The sequence below is a fragment of the Otolemur garnettii genome, unplaced genomic scaffold (assembly GCF_000181295.1).
Source record: "Otolemur garnettii isolate 467f Iridium unplaced genomic scaffold, OtoGar3 scaffold00177, whole genome shotgun sequence".
Taxonomy (NCBI): domain Eukaryota; kingdom Metazoa; phylum Chordata; class Mammalia; order Primates; family Galagidae; genus Otolemur; species Otolemur garnettii.
In genome coordinates this window covers 3,271,096-3,294,956 of record NW_003852572.1, presented here as the reverse complement: position 1 = coordinate 3,294,956, position 23,861 = coordinate 3,271,096, and the positions used below count along the sequence as shown (strand labels likewise).

At 37.5% G+C, this 23,861-nt stretch overlaps 2 protein-coding genes across 2 annotated transcripts in view; both read left to right on the top strand.

Moving 5' to 3' along the window:
• Nucleotides 1-2,293, top strand: part of LOC105886342 (putative ankyrin repeat domain-containing protein 19) — a 20,354-nt gene extending 18,061 nt beyond the window's left edge. The window contains exon 5 of the mRNA XM_012811833.1: nucleotides 2,152-2,293. Coding sequence (XP_012667287.1) covers nucleotides 2,152-2,293 — 142 coding nt within the window. The remainder of the gene's footprint in view (nucleotides 1-2,151) is intronic.
• Nucleotides 2,294-12,587: 10,294 nt separating this feature from the next.
• Nucleotides 12,588-23,861, top strand: part of LOC100952469 (40S ribosomal protein SA) — a 24,787-nt gene continuing 13,513 nt past the window's right edge. The window contains 12 exon segments of the mRNA XM_023519483.1: nucleotides 12,588-12,750; nucleotides 13,791-13,866; nucleotides 16,458-16,486; nucleotides 16,572-16,650; nucleotides 18,948-18,976; nucleotides 19,058-19,139; nucleotides 19,336-19,419; nucleotides 20,488-20,516; nucleotides 20,602-20,683; nucleotides 20,892-21,017; nucleotides 22,616-22,644; nucleotides 22,726-22,810. Coding sequence (XP_023375251.1) covers nucleotides 12,694-12,750; nucleotides 13,791-13,866; nucleotides 16,458-16,486; nucleotides 16,572-16,650; nucleotides 18,948-18,976; nucleotides 19,058-19,139; nucleotides 19,336-19,419; nucleotides 20,488-20,516; nucleotides 20,602-20,683; nucleotides 20,892-21,017; nucleotides 22,616-22,644; nucleotides 22,726-22,810 — 787 coding nt within the window. The 5' untranslated portion in view covers nucleotides 12,588-12,693.

Genomic DNA, 23,861 nt, shown 5'->3' with positions numbered 1-23,861 from the left:
TTTTTTTTGTGCTTTTTGGCTGGGGCTGGGTTTGAACCCTTCACCTCTGGCATATGGGGCCAGCACCCTACTCCTTGAGCCACAGGTGCGACCCAATGCTTGGCTATTTTTAGATATGGGGCCTTACCCTTGCTCAGGCTGGTCTCAAATTTCTGAGCTCAGACAATTCACCCAACTCAGCTTCCCAGAGTGTTAGGGTTACAGGCATGAGCCACTGCTCCTGGCCATGTTTTTATTAATTTTTTGAGACGTGTTTCTTGACCTAGGTTTGGGGTCAATATTGTGGAGAGTGATTCATGAGCTGATGAGAAGAGCATGTATTCAGTAGTATTGGGATGGAATGTTCTGTAAATGCCTTTTGGGCCCATTTGTTCTAAAGTCATGTTTAAGTTCCAAGTTTTTTTAATTTCTGCTCAGAGGATCTGTCCAGTTCTACCAATGGAGTGTTGAAGTCCCTGGGTATTATGGTGCTGTTGTGTATCATTTTGTTTGGATAAATAAAATTTGCTTTATACATCTAGAATCACCTAAATTGAGTGCTTAAGTATTGAGGATTGATAAGTCTTCTTGTTGATTTTTCCCTTGACCAGTATATAATGCCCACCTTTATCTTTTTGTACCTTTGTTGCTTTGAAATTAATGGTGTCTGTGATGAGAACTGCAAGTCCTGCCTTCTTTTGGTTTCCCAATATAAAGAATATTGTTTTCAATCCCTTCAACCCTATGTCTGGATGTATCTTTGGGGAGTACATGTATTTCCTGAGGACAGAATATACTTGGTTTGCATTTTTTTTATCCATTGAGCCAGCCTGTGCCTCTTCAGTGGGGAATTCAAACCATTCACTTTTATCAAGAGAGTAAGTGGGGTGGATGTCTGTTTGTCCTGTTTTGTAGGACTCTATTGCTTTCTTCATAAATATCTCTGGCCATTGTGGTGTCTAAGCTTTGACCTTTAGTTTTTGGGCAATATTAAATTTGTGAAAGTCTATTGTGCTGGTCCATGTATAGATAGGTATGAGCACTTCCTTAAAGGCAGGTCTAATTCATCCTTAAAGGCAGGTCTAAAAAATTTCATCAAAGTTCACTTATCTGGAAAAGATTTAGAATCTCCATTAAATATGAAATTTAATTTTGCAGGATACAAAATCTTAGGTGGGCAGTTGTTCTGTTTCAGAAGATTGAAGATAGAGGCCCTCTGTATTCTCACTTGTAGGATTTCTGCTGAGAAGCCAGCTGTTTGGAGTAGAACATCACTTTTATTTTTGGATGACTCTTTACTTTCAGTTGTTCCTTTAAAGAATATTGATGTTAGGTTATCTCTGAGTACTTTTTAGTTGATATTACCAGATACCATGGGTTAATCAGGGTTTTTTTCCTGTTTAATTTCTACTGTATTTTGATATTTTAATTTTTATTTGGTCTGGGCAAAGTAGAGAAAGATTGCTTTTGAGATTAATATTTCCTGTATTTAAGACAAGGCACAGGTGGGTAAGAAATAATAAAGGGAATAACATTAGAAGCCTGCAAGACTGTTGAATTCAGAGCTTCCCTGCTTGGGAAGTGTGTGATGTGGGAAACACTACTTACCACTAAATATGTTTTATGACATGAAAAGTAGGATAACAATATGTCCTTTAAGGATTGTTTTATGTAAGATTATGTATATAACATAAAATTAAGTTCTTATCACATGATCATCACCATCATTAACTGAAACTACTATGACTACTGTTATTACTATTTTTGCTATTATTGTCTTCAGCTTACTTTTCTGATCCATAGGTGAATTTGAATTTAGAACATGTTATATGAGATTAGGGAAGAAACAGAGAATTCCCCACTTAAATCTTTGTGTACTTTAGATAAGTGACCTCAGCTTAGTTTTGTGCCAATCAAAGGACTTTAAATTAGCAACTAGTGCTTTGTAATACCCCCAGTGGGTTGGGAGGATTCCTTCTGGGGCTCCTTCCTTACAGCTTTGGTAGCAATTTACAAAGATGAACGCTTGAGCACCCGAGATGCTTGTGTTTGTTAGTACATGGTTAACTGCACACAGAGAAGATGTTACCTTGATAAACTATATCAAATTAATTGTTTAAAGAAATTTTTTTTAAAGTTCATAATACTGAGGTTATCTCTTTGTTATTTTAGAAATTCCCTCATACTTGCAGTACGTTCTCAGTCAGAGGATATAGTCCAATTTCTTCTTCAGCAAAGTATCAATGTCTTTTATCAAGATGTCTTTCAATTGACTGCAGAAGACTATGCCATTAATAGTGGTTATAAAGTGTAAGTGCTTACTTTAAAACATAAGTTCACACTATATTGAGGTTTAAAATAAATGTACCTATATTATCTTTCTTAAGCATCATGTGAGATTTCATAGTTTGCTTTATGGTATTTTTGAATGATAGTGAGCTAGTCTATTTCATCATCCAGAAATGAAGATCAGATTGACTAGTTAGAAGGAGTAATGGGTGCAGGATTCTTTATCTCAGGATCTTTAACCAGCTTTATCCTTAGAGCTGCCTATGCTGTTCATTTCATTCCGTGTATAACCTCTATGTGGGAGATAAAAGTAGTGTCACATCTCTGATTTTTCTAATTACTTATTTGGGTCCTAAAGTGTTCATTTCAGCAGAAAATCAATGCTGTCCCCTGGGGGCTATCTTTTATAAGCTCCTTTTTGAATTGTTCAAGATTGTAAAGGGTTCCAATGTGCAAGGCATAGATAGGGTCCTCTTTTACAAGTCAGAAGAGGAGGGAAAAGGACATTCTACTCACTCTGTGGCTTCCACTGGTAAGTGTTGCTGTGTTGTTGCTATTGAAAGTGGTCCTGCAGTGTAGTAATGACTGACTCTTGCTACCATGATGCCTTTGTGGCTGAGCCAGATCCCTCAGTGGTCATGGGGCCATACTTAGATTTGGAAGTATTTATTTATTTGTTTGTTTTTAGTCTACATGCTTATTTGCTCAGTCATTGCTCCCAAGGCACCAGCACCTTGCCCTGGTAGGGAGGCCTCCTAGGTTTAGCTGCACACAATATGAGGAAAGTTGCCCTTCTCTACATAGAACACCTTATGAGGACCCTTCAGCATAGCTTAGACTTTGCCTTCATGTTCATGGTAAATTATCCATTGAGGCCATTGTTTGTTTTTTCTCAAGTGAATATTAGTTACAATTGTTCATCATCAAAGAGGTTCAAACAATGTTGCAGGAAGAGATGCGAGTTTCTTCTTTGCTAGCAGATCTGTACCCTGCGGCCTCTTTATATCCTGTGTATCACCTTTCCTTACTAGGTAGAAGGTCCCGTATTATTATTCCCCAGAAGAGTAGTGGGAAGCAACTTGGGCCTGACCTCTCAATTGCTCTGTGTTGTTACAAATGAATATCTCTGTGCTGGGCATGGTAATCCACACCTGTAATCCTAGTACTCTGGGAGGCTGAGTAGGAGGGATTGTCTGAGCTCACTAATTCAAGATCAGCCTGAGCAAGAGCGAGACCCCCTCTCTAAAATCAGCCAGGTGGTGTGGCAGGCACCTGTAGTCCCAGCTACTCGGGTGGCTGAGACAGGATGATCACTTGAGCCCAACAGTGTGAGGTTGCTGTAAACTATGACACCACGGCACTCTACCCCAGCGACAAAGTGAGAGTCTATCAAAAAAAAAAAAAAAAAAAAATGGAGCCACTTGCATCTCCACCTCAAGTTTTAAAAATATTTCCATGTTATACCTCAGCAGGAAGCCACTCCACAGAAGTTTCTGAATCTTAAGTAGGTTAGTTGGGTCCAACAGAGCCAAGCCTCATCCTTCAAATACATATCAGTATACACAAGTCAAACAAATAGCTGTTGGTTGTAGAGCCAGGGCTTCTTTTGAGTTCAGGACACTTCCCGTTATGTCAATCAGTAGTAGTTAATTTACAGAGCTATACTGCCCTCTATTTATGGCCACTTTGCTTTTTTTAATTTTTTCATGAGAAGTTTAAAAAGAAGTTTGTGGAGCTTACAATTATGAAGTGTATGTTACAATTGAAGTTCTGATGTTACCTCTGATATTGTCTGGAATAATCTAAGAATTTCAGATATTTTTAAGTGTTTCTCATGTGAGTATTAAAATAATGATTTTATTTATTACTTTTTTGTACATAGCATTCACCAAGTACTTTCTGAATATATGCAAAAAAGTGTAAATCCAGAAAACCCTAAAAATCCTACTGAAAACATCAATCCAGGTAAGATTGCTGATAGTGAATTATTTGCAGTGGTCATACCATAGATAAAGAACTAAAAATGAGGAATTTTTTTATCACAGAAGGACAGTTAAAAAATCAATATGTAAATTGTGTAATTTTTCTTAATTTCTTTCTTGGTAGTCTACAATTCAGAATTATTTAAAAAGTTACTTGTAGGTAATTTGTAATCCCAAACATTAGTGTCTTTAAAAACACTCACTTATTTCACTGTGGTTCGAAGAAACCCTGGAAACCAGGAAGAGCATGAAGGGAAGGGCAGAGACCTACCTAATGGGTGTAGCGATCACTAGTTGGAGGACAGGCACACTGATAACCCTGACTCAAACATCACAAAATCTCTCACGTAACAAAAACATTTATACCCTCTCAATATTTTGGGAGGGAAAATAATGCCCAGGTTTGATTCTTTTTGGGTTAACCCCCTGTTTGCCATTTCTTTCATGACAATCTTTGTTATCATTTGCTTTCTTGGCTGTTTGCAGTGAAATTTTGCTTTGTGTTTCAACCTGTGAGACAATACCCATAATCTATTACTTCATATTTAATTATCTCCAATTTTTAAGGTGACTATAGTCTGCTATAATATAGCATAATAGCAGGTTCAGAGAATATATATTTAAATCAATAACTATATTTTAGAATAATTTTAGGTTCACAGAAAAATTAGAAGAAGGGAAAGAGGGTCCCCATATCTATACCCCCACACAGGCACAGCCTTCCACATTGCCAACATCCCTGCCAGAGTGGCACAGTTGCTACAGCTTATGAACCTACACTAACACATCATATAATTCAAAGTCCACGGTACACATTAGGGTTCACTCTTGGTTTCATTCATTCTATGAGGTTGGATTAATATATAATGACATGTGTCTATCATTACAGTATCACATACAGAATAGTTCCATTGTGCTAAAAGTTCTTCATAATCCACCTTCTCATCCTTCTCTCCCTTTGCAGTAATCCATGGCACCACTGGTCTTTTGCTTTCTCCTCAGTTTTGCTTTTACCAGCATAGTCATATAGTTGGACTAATACAGTGGGCATCTTTTTGAATATGTTAAATATTAAAGTTTCAAAGTAATGAATGTAGTCATTGAAGATGTTCTTTGTGCTTGCCTTAGTTTCTCTTTTTTTATTTTGTTCACTTGCATAGCACATACTTTACATGCTAAAAAAGCATAATTTCTATAGACGTTTTCCATATAACAGGGAGGGCTGAGAAAAATGGCATCATGCGTCGTGACCTACTACCCAGCACTGGCTGGACTGCATGAGATGGGTCCAGGTAGACTGAGGCAAGGGGGAGGGACAGTCAGTAGAGATTTTATTTCCACACTTGGAATTTTAGATTATGGGTCTCTCACACTTAACCTTGCAGTTGGAAATAAGACCAGACAGGGAATACTGTAGATGGACAGGTATGCTCCTCACTGGTCTCCTTCCTTGAGGGATTAGTTATCTGCTTACCCATGTTATGATGACATGACTTACACACAGTTTGATTCTCTGTCATGAGGAATATGAATGCAGCCATTCTATTTGGTTTTACATGAAGCAAAAAATAGTTTTTTCCCCACCCACCAGGGAGAGGGAGGATGGTTAGTACATGCATTTAGCCTGTGTGAATTGACAGTACTCCTGTCAGCTTGCCAACACCTTCCCAGTGTTTCCAGAGCTTATCTGAACATGAGGAATGGCTCAGACTAGATGAGCTAGCTCTTCAGGTGGTAATATTTTCAGGGGTTCTTTCTGTGGGATTTAAAATGGCAGGGGAATTTGAACCTTTTTAGCACCATAGATAGTTCAGAGACAATAGCTGGAACTAACACTGGCATCTTCTCCTGAAGAGGATCAGTGAGAGGAAGTGCACTGATCTCTTGTGAGCCCTTCTCCACTGTCAGCCACAACATCTCTGCAAAGATCCTTGCCCCTGGCCTGTTCCATATGTTTGCCCTGAAAACAGAGAGCAGGGCTTAGCTTCCTGGTGATGGGGAGTTTTGTCCTAAACTGGACACTCTGAGCTAAAGAGCTGTGGAAGCTGAGTTGTGTCACAACAACATAAGTACAGCTGCCCCCCTCATCTGAGGGGGACACATTTTAAGAACCCAGTGAATTCCTGAACCTGCAGGTATAACAAGCCCTGTTTGTACAAGGGTTTTTTTAATATACAAATATCTATGATAAAGTTTGATTTATACATTAGGCATATTAAGAGATTAACAATAACTGATACTAAAAGAGAATGATTATAACACTAAACTGTAATAAATATTATGTGAATATTGTCTCTCAAAATAGCTCATTGTGCTGTTCTCACATTACTTCTTATAATGTGAGATGACACAGGCTTCAGGATGAGATAAAGTGACAGGAAGGATATAGGCATTGCGATGCAGTGTTAGGCTACTGTTGGCCTTCTCCCTGCAGTTCACAGGAGATCATCTCCTTCATCTGCTCTAGGTCACTGAGCCATGATGATGTGAGACACAAGGGCAGACCATGTTGATGCCCAGGGGGAGTAGCACATACAGCGTGGGCGCACCTGCAAGGGGATGGTTCACATCCTAGGTGACATGAGGCCCAAGATTTTATCACACCCTTCAGAACAGTGTGGAATTTAAAACTTAGGAATTTTTTATTTCTGACATTCTCTATGTAGTAGTTTTCGTCCTTGACTGACCCTAGGTAACCAAGATCCCAGACAGCAAAACCAAAGATACTTGCTGTTTGGCCCCAAAGGGGTACTTTGTACCAAAGCCTCGGAGTCTTATTTTTTTGACAAGGTTTAGAGGATGCACAAAACCATGTATGATTTGTTTTTATGAATTAAGAAGCTATGTTGCCTAAGTTCAATCAAACTCCTGACTCTTCCAGTGATCCTCCCTTCTCATTCTCCTGAGTAGCTGGGATTAAGGCACATGCCACATGCCCCCTTAAGCTTTTAATATCCTACATTTTTCTCTTGTTGATTTAAAATGTTTTGATTTTTTTCTTTAATAGTGGGTGAGACTACTGAACACTCTGTCAACAGGTAGGACTTTATAGGTTTAAAAAATTTTATATTAATCAAGAGAATACAGAGCAAAGAAACTGGTATTTGTCGAGTGCTCGCCTCTGGGCTAGACTGCATGTTGTGTGCTGAGCATCTGTCACCTCCTGTCGTCATGCTAACAGCTCTGCAATGGGTCTACACTATTATAACCTACTTTTATACTAAATGGGTGAGTGTGGCTCAGAGAGGTTGATTAATTGGTCCAAGATACCACAGTTGAGCTATGGGATCATGAGCAGACTCATGATTTCACCAGTAACCTGTGTGGCTCCTGAATCCCTGGTCTTGCCTGGCAGCCCAGGTCGCTACACCCTGTGCTGCCCTGAGGGGCAGGAACCAGGTCCATGTCCAATCAGGACAGAGAGTCACACTTGGTTCCATGTTAGTCCAAGTTTGTCTTAATGTGTCTGACAGTGGCAGTGGTGATTGGTACCTTGCTTTTATCCTCAAAGGTTTTAGGGCAGATCTCACTTAGCTGTGCTCACAGCTCTATAGGTTTTACATAAGCAAGACCAGGCAGGTTCTAGAGAGGAATCATTATTACTGTAAACAAAGGACATCTGTGTATAAATCATGTTATGCTAATTAACATTTAGCATCCATTTTTTATTTTCCTTAAAAAATTTTTTTTTGTCCCATCTATTCTTTTTTCATGTTAGATCATAACTGTGTACATTACTGCATTTATGGGGTACAATATGCTGATTTTATATACAATTTGGAATGTTTACATCAAACTGATTAACAGTCTGTTTCTAGGTGATTTCTCTACTTACTGACTTCCAGTTTGGTTTTCTCTTTAGGCTTTTTCCTTTTCCTACTTCCATGAAGCCTTTTCTTTTGCATCTTTCTTCTTCCTCCATGAGTTCTCTATAATTATTCTGTGTTTTTTAACGTTCTTCTCTGCTTTGTGGGGTGTTTCCTTTGTTCTATTATTTTTCCCATTTCTGCTCACTGAGTGTGCCCCATTTCTCTATAGACTCAATCAAAATCTCATAGATTTCAGTGTTTTAAGGAATCTTGGAGACTAATGAAAATCCCCTCTAGTGCTTCAGCTGTGTTTGACATACTAGTCAAGAGGAGAACCTGAAACTCAAAGAGATTTTAGTGACTTATTAGGATATAGTAAGTGTCGGAAATAAAATTTGAACTCAGGTTCCTTAATTCGTAGCCCAGTGCTCTTCTTCCATCATCCTGGCTATGAGTGTTTAGGAAAGGGGAGGGGTCTAGTGAAGCCAATGGAATAAGACAAGAATGGTATCAGCTGGAGAGCCCAGTGGAAGTGGACGCCCATGGGATCAGCAAGGGAGTGCCAGGCTGGAAAAGAAACAGCAGTGGGTTGTTCAGGAATGAGGGTTTTAGAAAAGAGATCCTATTGGGGGTTATGACAAGTTTGGCAAAGATAAATCCCAGGAATGAAGGGTATGTTGGAAGCTTATATATAATATAAGAAGTTCTGCTTGTAGGTGTGCAAGCTAATACTTTCCTTCAGAAGGAAGTTTGGAGAACACTTGGGAAACTAAAAGTAGACCTGCCATCCATTTGATCCTATAATTACGCTACTACATGTCTATCCAGAAAACAAAAAATCACTTTTCAACAAAGATATTTGCACCAGAATGTTTATTGCAGCCAAATTCATAATTGCTAAGTCATGAAAGCAGCCCAAGTGCCCATCCACCTATGAATGGATTAACAAATTGTGGTATACATACAGATACCACAATATACACCATGGAATATTATGCAGCCTTTAAAATGGAGACTTAATCTCTTTTCTGTTTACATGGATGGAGCTGTAACATATTCTTCTTAGTAAAGTATCTCAAGAATGGAAGTAAAAGTATCCAATGTAGTCAGAACTTTATAAAACCAATATATAATTAACCAAACTTTCATACACATGATAAAACACAATTATAGCCCAGGAAGAAGGAGAGAAGAGGAGGGCAAGGGGAGGGAAGGGGGATGGCTGAGTGGAGGGAGGGTAATCAGTGGGATCTCACCTGTGGAGCATGTGGCATTGGTACATGTCAAATCTATTAAGAGTAGAGTATAAATGTCTTAACACAACAATTAAATAAGCGAGGTGAAGGCTATGTTAACCAGTTTGATGTAAGCATTCCAAACTGTATATAAAATCAGCATATTGTATGCCATAAATGCATTAGTGCACACAGTTATGATTTAATAAAAAAAATTAAGAGGGAAAATAAAAGAGGTTCAAGGCAGCCCCAAACAGGTTGCTGCCTTTTTGTTTGGTTAATTGGAAAGACAGACAAACTTGGTTGCTATTGAAAGATGGAAAAGGAATGTGAGCCACTGGGAAGAGTCTCTATAGCATAATTATGACGCCAGCTACTTGTATCCCAGCTTACAGAGGGGTGGCTTAGAGCCCCTTGACTGCTAGGGGACTGGAGGCTGCTGAACGAGATGGATCCATGGCCCAGGGCAGGTGTCCCCTCACCTCCACCTCTTTTCCAATTCACTGATGTCCTTGTCTTGTACATGGAGTATAGGGCAGGGTTAGGACTGGCTGCTGAGTCAGTCACGGAGCTCCAGCCAGGACGCTGGAGACATGCCTGTGCTGGGGGTGGACGACTAAGACCCCATGTAGTTTGTTTCCTAGAGCAGCGGAGCAGATAGCAACTACTCTGAGTCAGTTGGGCCCACACCTCAGGGGCTGTACCTTCCAGGCTAAAGATTTAAAGGTTGGAAACTGTCCTGGAGTCCTATGAATGAAGTACCTGGAAGTGGGAGCCCATAGGAAGGAAGATGACCACATAGTATGTAGGAAAGTAGGGGTGCAGCTGCTGCGACTCTGGTCTCCAGCAGTCTGTGTTCTTCTGACTCTGAGTGCCTGTGAAGACTTTTAGGGGCTTTCTGGTTCATAGTGAATAAAGGAGGACTTACCTAGAGAAAATAATTGGATTTTTAAATTTTTAATGTTTTAATCTTTCTGGGAGGAGTATCCATAACAACAACTTATACATTTTTTCTTTGACTTGTACACATAGCTTTTAGACGTCTCAAATGTTCACAGGATTCTCTGTGGGGAAGCAGTGGGGCTTTCTAAGTGGTTTCCATGCTGAAGAACCACCACTGCCGTTTTCAAGTGACACAGATTAGGCTTTGAACCAGAGATAGATAATAAAGGATAATGAGATAGATAATAAAGGTATCTTTCTACCTTGTTAGAGCTTGTCAGATTTATTCCCAGTTTAGGTAACAAAAATTATGTTAGTTGTTAGTTGGGTTTTCAGTTTGGCCTTCAAGACAGAGAATTTGCGAAGATAGAATATTCTCAGGTGCTGCCAATATATTGCCTGTCACTATTTGTTGTGGAACTCAGGGTGTCTCACTGAATATTTCATAGATTGGGAGAGATAGAGGCAGAAATAGATAACTAAAATATCTTTTATAAAACAAAAATCCACCTTTAACTGTATTAAGAGACAGATTTAATATGTACTGGATGGCCTTTCCCCTGTGTGTTTGGTTTTAGTTTTGTTTTAGTTTTTTTTTTTTTTTTTTTTTTTTTGAGAGAGCACCCATATAAGAACTGGAAGATTTTTTTTTTTTTTTTTAAGAAATGAACCCATTCATTTTTGTGATCTGTTTCTGCTCTAAAGCATTTCTGACCCTCTGGATGTTGATGAGAACTTACGTCATACTCCAGAGCATGAAGACTTTGACTCTGACACCAAGGTAGAAATATTTCTTGTACCATTAATTTTCTCACTCTGAATCTAGTTTTGTGTAGTATTTACTGTTAAAATTTAACAGTGGTTTAACTATGATCATTTTATGTTTGCCATGAAAAATTGGTCACAGAAAACCACTTAGTAGAAATATCACTAGTTGAATGGTTTTTTTTTTCTATTTGTTTACATAATGAAGGATTGATAAATACTTTCAGGGGTTAGAATATAAAAAGAATGGGCTGAAAAATTCATAGTGACAGAGCATTATTTAATTCTAGCAGTTTAGATTATCTTTTAAATATTTATCTTCTTAACACCATATGCTTTTCCAGAGTAAAGTCACTGCTTCTATTCCCCATGTATTTATCCAGATGTGTCCTCTTAGTCTTCTGTGCACCTCAAATTTGATAAGTCCCATTCGAAAGACACTGCCCTTGGCCCTTCCCTGCCTGTTTCCTGACCCTTTGTAGGCTCCTCTGTCATCTGGGTTCCCCATCCAAGAAACACCCCACAGAGAGCACTGACGCACGGAAGGGTGAAGAACCCTTCACTCCCGCCCTCCCTCAAGTCACCAATCCTGTCACTCACCGAGTTCTGTGTTTTCTACCTGCCTACAATTTTCATGTCTTATTGCTGTAATTTACTCTCTGACTTATGATCTTGAAATCTTCTTTTCTAGTTTTGCCCCTTCCGTGTTTGTCTGTGTTTACACTGCTGCCAGCCTGACATTTCTGAAATATATCAGTGATGGTCTAATGCATCTGCTTGTTGAGTACACACCATTACATGAAGGAGAAGGCTCACATGCTAGCTTGACACGTGTGCTTTGTCATTTGGCCTGAGTCTCTCAGTGTCTCTCTTTGTCTCCTCTCCTGTCACTGTCCCAGTTTGACCACATTACTTTGGTGCGGTGTTGTTTAGTGCCTCAGCCTTCTGCTCACACTCCTGTCTAGACCCTCTCCCACTCTGTCACTGCATGTGGTGTCTGTCAAGCTTTGGCCCCATCTCTCCCGAGCTGCCCCAACAGAGCTGCCTGTGGTCTGTGCTCTCATTGTGCCTTTGCTCTGCTTACTCACCATGACTGTAGGACAAGTGCCTCAGACTCTCCTTACCTTTCCTGTGTGTCTCTCTGCCCACTAAATTACAGAGCACAGCTGTCTTCTATTTTTCTTTTCAGATTCTCCCAGGATAGTGCCAGGGTTGCATAAACACAGTGAATGTTTTTTGTCTCAAAGATCGAATCAGTGTTTGACTGAATAAATACATTTCTGAAGCTTTATTTTTATTTTTTTTCAAATAGGAGGGACCAAGAAAACAAGCCACAGGAAAAAAACAAACTGGTATTGGTATTGTTGAATGCGCCTCACACAAGGAAACAAGTAATGACAATTTTATTTTTGTGTATAAAAACAATAGAGGTGGTAAGTTAGAAAATATCTCTGAAAGTGTTTGTTAAAATGCTATTGTAAAAAATTAGCAGGCTTAGCCACAAATATATCCATTTCTTTTCAATCTTCTTTTTGCTATCTTTCTTTATATTAACATCTTCCTGAAAATACTTAAACCTTCTGAGATTATTTTATGCTATTACTTTTATTTCCTTGAAATAAATGGAGACAGAGTTGTATATGTACTTAAATTTCTTACCGATATATCTGTAAATAACATTTTATAGATGTGATGACTGCATTGGGATCAGAACAAGAGGCAGCTAGAGAAGCAAGTTTGCATTTGCAGGTACCGTCTCTTGTTATTTTAAAACATAACCATTCAGGGATATTGAAACATAAAAGTAGCTGTTTTGACTTCATCATGTCTTGATTATGCCCATAGGAATTATTTTCTTGCATTTTTTCAGAACATAATTAGAGTAATTATGTGCTAAGTATGTTACGGCTGCATAGTGCAATTCTGCTAATTTGCAAGTTTTATTTAAGAAGCCACAGTAGTATAGTACAAAATAATAAGGCTTCATGACTTCCTTTTGCTCATAAAGAATCAGTTTGGGTTCTGAAGTTAGGTATATCCAAAAACTAAAGAACTATTTCAGGTGGCTCACGCTTGTAATCTTACTACATGGGAGGCCGAGGCGGGTGGATTGCCTGAGCTCACAAGTTGGAAATCAGCTCTGAGCAAGAGCGAGATCCCATCTCTAAAAAAGAAAATCAGCCAGGCATGTAGCAGGTGCCTGCAGTCCCAGCTACTAGGGAGACTGAGACAACAGAATTAATTGAGCCCAAGAGTTTGAGGTTGCTGTGAGCTGTGATGCCACGAAACTCAGTTACTAAGGGTGACATAGTGAGACTCTGTCACACACACACAAAAAAAGTAATTATTTCAGTGATAATTAATAGAACAATTAAATTAATAATTAATTAAACTTTAAATGTTTAATACTTTAGAAATTACAGTAAACATATTGTATATCTTTTATGTGTTCTGTTGTCTTTAGCAGGAAATAAAAGTAAAAGTATTTTGAGGTTAGTTCTTGTTACCTATGCACATAAGGTCGTATTATGTCTGTCAATGTGTTTCTGGGGCCTTCCCTGCTCAGTTTAAAGAATCAACAGTGACATACAGATAAAAGATAAACTTGATATCATGCAAATATGTGAAATCATCTCTGAAGTATTTTTTATTTTTAATGTGTGCCTCTGTTATATATAGCTATAATTGTTTTAAATGGGAAATGCAGACATTTTAGAAGAAGGTGATTAGGAAATATTGATGTAACATTATTTTTAACTGAAACTCATCATTGATATGACTATTAACAGAGTTTATCTGAGGATTTTGATGACCCAGCTGGGGCTGCAGATCCAGGAGAAAGTACCGTCAATGAACAAGGAGAAGGTGATTGATTTTATCTAAAGTTATTTGCCCAATATTTATTTTAAAACATGATTACCAATAAATTCCAGTAACCAAGGAAAGTCACCTACTAAATGTATAATAAAAAAGAGAAGTGAAATGGTGATAAGTTGTACACCTTGTTAGATATGAGCAACAGATTAAATGGAGAGTGTCATCGAAGGAGCAGACCTTTTAATTCCATTTCCAGGTATTCTGTGACCTGAGGAAAGTTAGGAAATTAGGGAAAGGAAAGGAGTGAAAGAGAGGGGGCAGAATGAGCGAGGCAGAGAGTACCGAGAGGACGTGAAGGGACAAGAAGCAGGTGTCTGTGATGCAGGGTGGTCCAGTGAGATACCTCCTTAATAAAAGGAAGGTCAGGGTGTCAGCACAGTGGGAAGAACATGAGGTGAGCTTTCAGCACAGCAACATGTTGGAGAAGTAGAGTAAAATTTCTCTACTCTTCCTGTCCTACTCACGGCTGGGGCAGCACTGAGGATTGAGGTCCCTAATCATACAGAGCTGTCTACCATGGAGGAATGTGCACGTACAGGGTGAGACATACATAGATAAAATTTAGTATCATCTAAAATGATGTTATGTCAAAGGATAGTAGCATAAAGGCTTAAATAAGGGAAATAGAGCAAAGAGAGTAGGGTTAGTTATAAAGAGATGAGGCAAGCCATAGCTTGATAAAAAGTCCAAAAGAAACTTTATGATTGGCAATGCAGTTTCAAATTCAAAGATGTGAAAGGGAGGATCTTGAGACTGTATGTCAGAAAGGGAAGGTTAGGTAAGGGAATGTGGAAGCATACTCAGTATAAAGCAGAGCTTCTTGAATGGTAAGAAATCCACAGGGGACCTTGTTAAAAATGCACATTGTGACTCAACACATCTAGGGGAGCTGCACTGCTATTAAACAATCAGGTGATGCCAGTGCTGCTGGTCCCTGGACCACACACTGAGGAGCAAGGGCACAAACTTCCCTGCAGGGAAAACTGGAAGATGAGCCATGGGGTAAGGTCAAAGATCTGAGGATCAAGGGGAAGCATAATTTTGCTTCTATTTCTGAGCATGTTTCTAGCTAGAGAGGAATGAACAAAAAGGCAAAGAAATCAAAATTACAGATATATTATTGCTAAATAAAGAGGAAAGAATTCTTAGAAATTATCTATCAAAAGAACACTGAAGTAACAACCATGATCTCAACATGGGTTTTGCAAAAGAAGACATATTGTGAGTGGAGTAGAATAGAAAAGGAAAGACATTGGTTAGGTAATTCTGCAGGTAATGATAAGAAACTTGAGAGAAGTCAATTCTGATCAGGTCAAATATACTTCAGTAATTCTGTACTCAAGTGGAAGATTAGACATTACTATAAGAAAAAAGATGTCTTACCACAACAAATAATAAGTGAGGTGATGGCTATGTTAACAAGTTTAATGTAAGCTTTTCACAAATTGTATTTCAAATTAGCATACTGTACCCCATTAATGCATTTACGTACACAGTTATGATTTAGTGAAAAAAAATTAAAAAGAACTAAAATTGGAGTACACCACCCTTACTGACTTCTCTTCTCCGTTACTTAAATGTATCACGGATATATGTTGATGTGATATTAACTAATCAAATGAGATTACTATGATTTAAAAGCATTGTCTATTTATTGTAAGAGATTAATTAATATCTGAAACCTAATGAGATTAATGTAATAAAGCCAGCAAAAAAAGTTTTAGAAACAATAAATTACAGAGCTAGTTCCTTTAACTCTGTCATTAGTTCACTAAAAATATTGCATTGATTTTAAATTATAAAATGTTATTCATAGTTAAAAATTCCATAGTACTTCAATTTTTCCCTTTTGATAAACCTTTAAATACTAATAGCTTAGTAAACATTATTTCTTATGTATTATATATGGTCTTGAATGAGTGATTAAGAAACTTATGATGGCTAAACAATAGGATACAAAAGAGTACTCATTCCGGTAACCCAAGTAGGTATGAAAAAAATGAATATTTTTATTAACTTACTCTGCAAGTGTGTGTGCAAACTGGTCAATTCAGACCACTTTTTTTCATAATAAATTCATCACACATTCACTAGAACTGTCTTCACAAATGTGTACATCCCAAATTAGAGGACTAACTGAACAAAATGACAAATGTCATAGATGTGTTGCATTAAAGGTATGCTGTAGCATTCTGCCATTGGCTTTGACATCCATCCTCTCAGAGTCAAGATTTGCCTCTTAGAATGATGACCTTGTTGATCAGCTCCTTGTTGATCACACTCCTTGTTGATCAGCATGTGCAGATTGGTGGAGGTGCACATTTCTCTTTCAGTTACTATAATCATTTAGTACAAAATTGTTTCAGTTGTTCATTTGAAATCTTAACTGCATGTAGGAGAAGACCTAAATTTCTATTTTTCTTCTTGTTGCTCCCCTGTCTTTAAAACAACAAAATCATTTACCTTGAGACTCCCATCCCATCAATATATGCTTAAGTTTGTCATAGTGCCATTTATATAATCATTAGCGTCAATTCTATAATCATTAGCATCAATTCTCTGTCCCTTTTGCTTTTTAGGGTCTCCTGGAGAACATCTTCCCTTGCAGGTAATAACATTTCTCTTTTTGCCTTGAATTACTCACTGCATACTGTGTGAAATACACATGATCTGTGAAATACTTTGTTTCCAAGAACACCCAGCCAACCAGGGAAATGAAAGCATCCAATCCAGAGAAGGCAATAAGGAGGAAAATACAGTTATCCACGTCAGGTAATTTTTTTTTTCTACACATAAGATCTTGGTCCTTTACCCAAGCAGAAGGGCAGTTGTGTGACGTAACTATAGTTCAGTGCAATTACGAAGTACTGTCACCAAGCGATTACCCTCCCTCAGCCTTCTGAGTAGTTAAGAGACAGTACAGGTCTTTCCAACAAACTGAGCTAAGTTTTATTTATTTTCTTCTGACCTGGTATTACCATATTTGTAAGAAGGTTGACAAACTCCTGAACTCAAGAGGATGTTCCCTACTGACTGCCATATAGCAGGCGTGAGTCAGGGTACTGGGCCCCAGTTGGATAAGTTTTCCAATACAAAATTTATTATGGAAAGAATTTTATTAAAAATAGTTGAAATGATTGCAGTCTTTTCATTCCTAGTTCTTCTTTCTCAAGTTTGATGGCAGCATTTGACATAAATAATGCCAGTGGTATTGTTCGTACCAATGTTTAAAATTGAATAATTTACAAGTGTAAGAAAATGATATTTAAAGAAGCTATGTTTTCATACTTTCATTTTCTAATTTTATGTCCTGACCTCTGAAGGTTCATGTTTGGAATCTCTGTGCTTGTCAAAGAATCACAGAGTGAACTATGAGATCACAGTTTTTTGTCAGTGTTTCAAATGCTCACGGGAATTCTGATCTGATTGGAAAGCTTTACTTGCTTCCATGTCACTTGTATTATAACTTTAATTATTTCCTCATATTGTTGTTACACTGATGATATTAAGTCAGTCAGACGTTCTGAGTAGGATACTGTTTGTATGTATGATATTGGATGATTACAAATGAGGTAAGTAATTAATTTTACCACACTAACAATTTTGTGGGCATAGCCACTTAAAACAGTGATTCTGAAATGTTTTGCCCTTAGTGTTCTTGTGTACTATTCAAACTTTTTCCATGGAGGCAGTTTATCATTTTCATGCACTTTCAGTCCTTTTGACTACATATTTCTATGGTTATACATATTACATAGAATTTGTCTTCCTGTCCTCCTACATTTCATATAAATGGATGCATACTGTACACCTCGTTATATAATTTTTTTGTTTCTTTGGTATACTATGACTGAAATCAATCCATATTGAAAAAAAAAGGTCTGTCTTAATCAATTAATCAGTTCATTAGAGAGTGGGTTTGGCTGTGTTTGCCAGGTGGGAGTGCCATGGCTTCCCATAGATCCTTGCAACCTTTAAATCCTAGGCTATCATGATCCTTCTGCCAAGCACAGCTGCTTGAGTACCTGTGATGGACACCTCCACGCCACCCAATTTTTTTTTTTTTTTTTTGTAGAGGTGGGGTCTTGCTATGTTGCCAACACTTGTGTCGACCTGGCCACAAATTACATGACTTCCATGGCCTCCTCATAGGAGGATGTGTGTGAGCCACTATGCTCATTTTAATATTCTATTAAGGAGCAATTTCATAAAAATCCTTAAGATACGACGAAGATAGACCAAACCAACTAATTTTAGAGACAAAAAATTATAAACCTCATTCCTTGACCTCCATTGTTATTAACAAACATGATGATTTTGACATATACAATGTTCTTAATAGCTAATAGTTATGTAGCAATTCAATTTTGTTCTTCTTGATAAAGAATTCAATAATCAGAGCTTAGTATACATTACTCTTTGTATGTGTTGTACATATGTCCTTGTATGAGTAGATGAAGAAATTTCAAGATTGCTGAAGTAGAGGATACAAAATGTAGGCATACAACTTGGGTATTGAGAAAAATGTCTATTCTATTAACTAATATTCTAGTTGTGTATATCATAATTGCTCAAGTCAGGCCACTTTCTTTCATTATGAATTGACTGTACATTCCCTGAGCTGCCTTCACAAACATGTACATCCTAAATCATATTTCCAACTGAAGAGAATGACAAGCATTAGTAGCATAATGATAAAATGATTCTGATGTGTTAAAGATATGCTGTGGCTTTCTGCCTTTGGCTTTGCCATTTAACCCTCAGGGTCATGTGTCCTGTCAGAATTGAGATGACTGTTCTCTTCATGGATCAGCGTGTTCAGATCGGCAGAAGCGTACACTTCTATTTTGGCTATCATACTCATTTGGATGATAATCTCAATTTTCAAATCTTACCTCCATTCCTATTTTTCTTCAGCATATTTCTCTCATGTTGCTATCTTAATATAAAAGTCTAATCATTTGAATGAGGGTTCATGTTGAGACTCACTCTCCATGAATATAAGGTTGGCTTTGCCATATTTACATTTGTGTAATCTTCAGTATTTATTGTCCTTTTTGTTTTTGTAGTGTCTTCCTGGAAACATCCTTTGCTGAAGGTAATAACAGTTATTTATCTTGAATTATTCACAGCTTATTGTATGAAATACACATTATTTATGAAATATCTCGTTTCTAAGCCCATTCAGCCAGCCACTGATACAAAAGAATCTGTTCCAGAGAAGTCAGTAAGAACGAAGAACATATGGACACACATAAAAGGTAATTTTTTAAGGGAAAATATCTCATTTTTTACGGATACTGAAGTGCAGTTGTGTGGTCATACCTCACTGCAACTTCAGAGTCCTGTGCTTGATGATCTTGGTACTTTAGCCTGCCAAGTAGCCAAAACTAGAGTCTTGTTCCCACTAATGAGCTAATTTTTATTTATTTATTTATTTGTTTGTTTCCTCCATAGAGACCTGCTCTTGCTATGTTAATCAGGTGGATGACAAACTTTTGCGTTCAAGAACTCCTTCGTTGGTGGCCTCCCCAAGTGCTGGTATTGTAGGCATAAACCCTGGTTCTGGGCACAGAGCAGGTAAATTTTTCAGTACAAAACTTAGTGTGTTATTTACTGTGTTCTTGGCTGTGCAGAAGCTTTTTAGTTTGATCAACTCCCAAAAGGTGTATTTTTGTTGTTGCTTCAATTGCCTGAGGGCTCCTCCTCTTAAAGTTTTCACCCAAGCCGATTTCTTCAAATGTTTTCCCTACACTTTCTTTCATAGTGTTACTATGCTGGTGACTTTACACCATTCAGCTGTTCGGATTAGGAGGCTGTGTGTGTGTAATCTTTGCTTATTAAAATTAAAGTAATGAATCATCATACTATAATAACACTTTGTAGACACAGTTAAAAGAGTGATTTTGAAATGTTTTGGCTGTTGTGTCCATTTCTACTGTTAAAATTTTTCCATTGACATAATCAGCATTCAGATTAGGTGTTCGTTGCTTTCAATACTTTTGACTACATGCATGTATGATCATAAATATCATGCAGGATTTCCTTTCCTGTTGTAGATTTTTATATAAGTGGTTGTATAGTGTCCATACCCTCGTATAATTTGTTTTGTTTGCTCAGCCTTATACGACTGAGTTCTATCCATAGTGACACAAGAAGCTATTGTTTAATTGATTAATTATAGTTACAGACAGGGTCTGTTTCTGTTTAGCAGGCTACAACCTTGAAATTCTTGGCTATAGTGATCCTCCTTCCTCAGCCTCTTGAGGGCCTGTGACTATAGTCAGAATACTAATACATATACCTTTTTTTTTTTTTTGAGACAAAGTCTCAAGCTATCACCTTGGTTAGAGTGTCATGGTGTCACAACTCACAGAAACCTCAAACTTTTGGGCTGAAGTGATTCTCTTGCCTCAGCCTCCCAAGTAGCTGGGACTACAGGCACCCACCACAACACCCACCATCTTGTTCCCCTACAGGAATGAGACTAGTCATTTTTAAAGCCAAGTGTGAGGATTCAACTTGATCCTAACTATCCATGAATGTATGGTTGGTTTTCCCATGTTTACATTTCTATCATTAACATTGACTGTCTTTTTTGCTTTTTAGGGTCTTCTGAAGAACATCATTCCTTGAAGGTAGTAACATTTCTATTTTTCTTTTGAATTATTCACTATATTTTGTGTGAAATACACATTACTTATGAAATACTTTGTTTGTAAGCCCACTCAGCCAGCCATTGAAATGAAAGTATCCATTCCAGAAAAAGAAATAAGAATGAAGAATATACCAACATCCACATCAGGTAAATTGTTTTCTTCTCTTTGGGTAAGGAGTTCTCTCTTTTATCCAGGCTGAAGTGCAGTCGTGTGGTGAAAGCTCACTCCAACTTTGAGGTCCTATGCCCCAGTGATCCTTGTGGCTCCCCCAACCAAGTATATTGTAGCTGAAACCACAGGCTTGTGACACCAAACCAACCTAGTTTTTAACTTTAACTTTTTTTTTTCCTGTAGAGACCAGGTCATCTTGCTATGTTGGTAAGGCTGGTGGCAAACTCCTAGAATCAAAGGGTCCTTCCCTGCTGACTTCCACAAGTGCTGCTATTGCGTGTACAAGCCACAGTTCTGGACACAGAACAGGTAAATTTTTTCAATACAACATTTAGTGTGGATTATTGAAGTTAAAGAAAGTAATCATACCATAAGAACAATTGTATAGACCCAATCATTTAAAACAACAATTCTAAAATGTTTTGGCCTTTGTGTCCTTTTCTACTATTAAAAGTTTTCCATAGATTTAACCAACAATCAGATTAGGTATTTGTCATTTTTAGGCACCACCATTGCTTTTTACTGGGTATGTGTATGGTCATAAATATCTTGGAGGACATGTTTTTGTATCCTAAATTTTATAAAATGGTTGTATACTGTAAACATTATTGCATAATTTGTTTTGTTTTCTAGGCATGATATAACTGAGATCTATTCATATTAACACAAGAAACTCTGGCTTAGTTAATTATATATAGTTAATGAGAGACATGGTCTGGCTATGTTTAGCAGGCTGGAGTGCAGTGGCTTCATCACAGGTCACTGCACATGCAGTGCTCAGCTACTGTGTTCCTCTGCCTCAGCCCCTTGAGGACCTGTGACTGCAGTCTTATGCACCATGCCATTAACTTTTTTACTTCATGGTAGAGGTGGGATATTGCTACATTGCCAAGACTTGTCTTAGTTCCCCAGCCACTAACAATACTTCTGTCTTGGCCTCCACTCAGGTGAGGATTATAGGCATGAGCCATTGCACCCATTCTAAGTTTCTGCTAAAGAGCTATTTCGTTAACATTCTTAAGAGTAAACCAAACTAATTTTACATGCAAAAATTATACAGCTCATCTAAAACTCCATTTTTGTCATGAATAAATATTGCACTGATTGTGAAATAAAAAGGATACTAATAGCTAACAACTATGTGGCAATTCAATTTTTTCCTGTGATAAGAATGTAATATTTAGAACTTAGTATACATCATTTTTTACATGTGTTTTTTATACATTTTCTTGCATGAGTGGATGAAAGAACTCTAAGATGGCTAAACTAGAGGATTTACAGTCATGTAGGCATTCTAGTAATCCCACAAGGGTATAGGAGAAAGTGAATATTTTTATTAGCTAATATTCTGCAAGTGTCTGTCCAAACCAATAAAGTCAGAACAAGTTTTCTCATAAGAAATTGATTGTGTACATTCACCTGAACTGTCTTCACTACTGTGTACTTCCTAAATGACAGGAATAATTAAAGGACACAATATTCTTGTATTATAATGAGATAAAATTTTCTCATGTGTTGCATAAAGACATGCAATTGTATTCTGCTCTTGGCTTTGACATGTAACTTCTCAGGGCCATGATTTGCTTCTCAGAATAAAGTTTACTGCTCTCTTCATAGATGGCACATTCACACTGCAGAGGCACATTTCTATTTTATTCACAATCACTTCAAACATAATCTCTCTTCTGAAATTTTAACTGCATGTCAGAGAACATCTATATTTCTTATTTTTATTGAGCATGTTGCTCTCCCCTAATTAAAAAGAAACAAACAAACAACCAAAGCCTAATCATTTTCAAAGATGAGGATTCGTCTTGACACCAGCTCTCCATGATTGTATGGTTGGCTTCTCCATATTTACATTTATAAAATCTCAACATTGATTGTATGTCTCTTTTGCTTTTTAGCATTTCCTAAGGAACATCCTCCCTTGAAGGTAATAACATTTGTATTTTTCTCTTGGAAGTTTTTACTGACTATTGTGTGAAATGTTCACTATTCATGAAATTCTTTTTAGAAGCCCATTCAGCCAGCCACTGACACGAAAGAATTTGTTCCAGAGAAAGTGGTAGGAAAGAAGAATATACAGACATCCACATCAGGTAATTTTTTTTTCTGTTTATAGAGACAGATCTTACTGTTTCATCTGGGCTGAAGTGTAGTTGTGAGATTGTAGCTCACTGCAACTTCAAAATCCTGTGCCCACGCCACCCTCCTCCTCACATTTTGAGTAGCAGAGACTTCAGGCTTATGCCTCCAAACCAAGAAAATTTTGTTTTATTTATGTGTTCATTTATTTTTATTTAAGTTGAATATGAGAGTATAAGCAACTAGGTTATGATGTTTGCATTTGTTAGATAGTAGTAGTAGTTGTGTCTTGTAGTTGTGTCCCGCACCCTGGAGCTGTGTATGCCATGTACCCTTGCATTGTGCCCACTAAGAGGGAGCTCACTATTCTCCTTCCTTCCTCCCCCTCCCCCTCCCTTCATTCCCCCCTTCCCAAACTTGAATTGAATTGAGTTTTTCTCTTATGTGTCATGTATCATCTGCTGGCTTCATATTGGTATTGACTACATTGGATTCTTGATTTTCTATTCTTGTGATACTTTACTGAAAAGAATGTGTTTCAACTCCTTTCAAGTTAATACAAAAGATGTAAAGTCTTCATCTTCTTTATGGCTGAAATGGCTGAATAGTATTCCATTGTATTCATATATCAAAGTTTCTTTTTTTTTTTTATTAAATGATAGCTGTATACATTAATGCAAATGTGGGGTACAGTGTAGTGTTTTCATATACAATTTGAAATACTTTCATCAAGCTGGTTAACATAGACTTTATGTCATTTACTTAGTTATTGTGTTAAAACATTTATATTCTAGTTCTAGAAAAATTCACTTGTACCCTTGTTAGACAGACCATATAGGTGATCTTTTCAGTCACCCTCCCACCACCCAGCCGCCCTTCTCCCCTCCCCTTCCTCACCCCCTCCCCATATTCTTGGACTAGAATTAAGTTTTCATTTGAGAGCTATAAATTAGTTTCATAAATTTATAAACTTGATAAAAAAATTTATAAACTAATTTATAAATTAGCTTCATAGTTCTAGAATAATTCACTTGTACCCTTGTTAGACAGACCATATAGGTGATC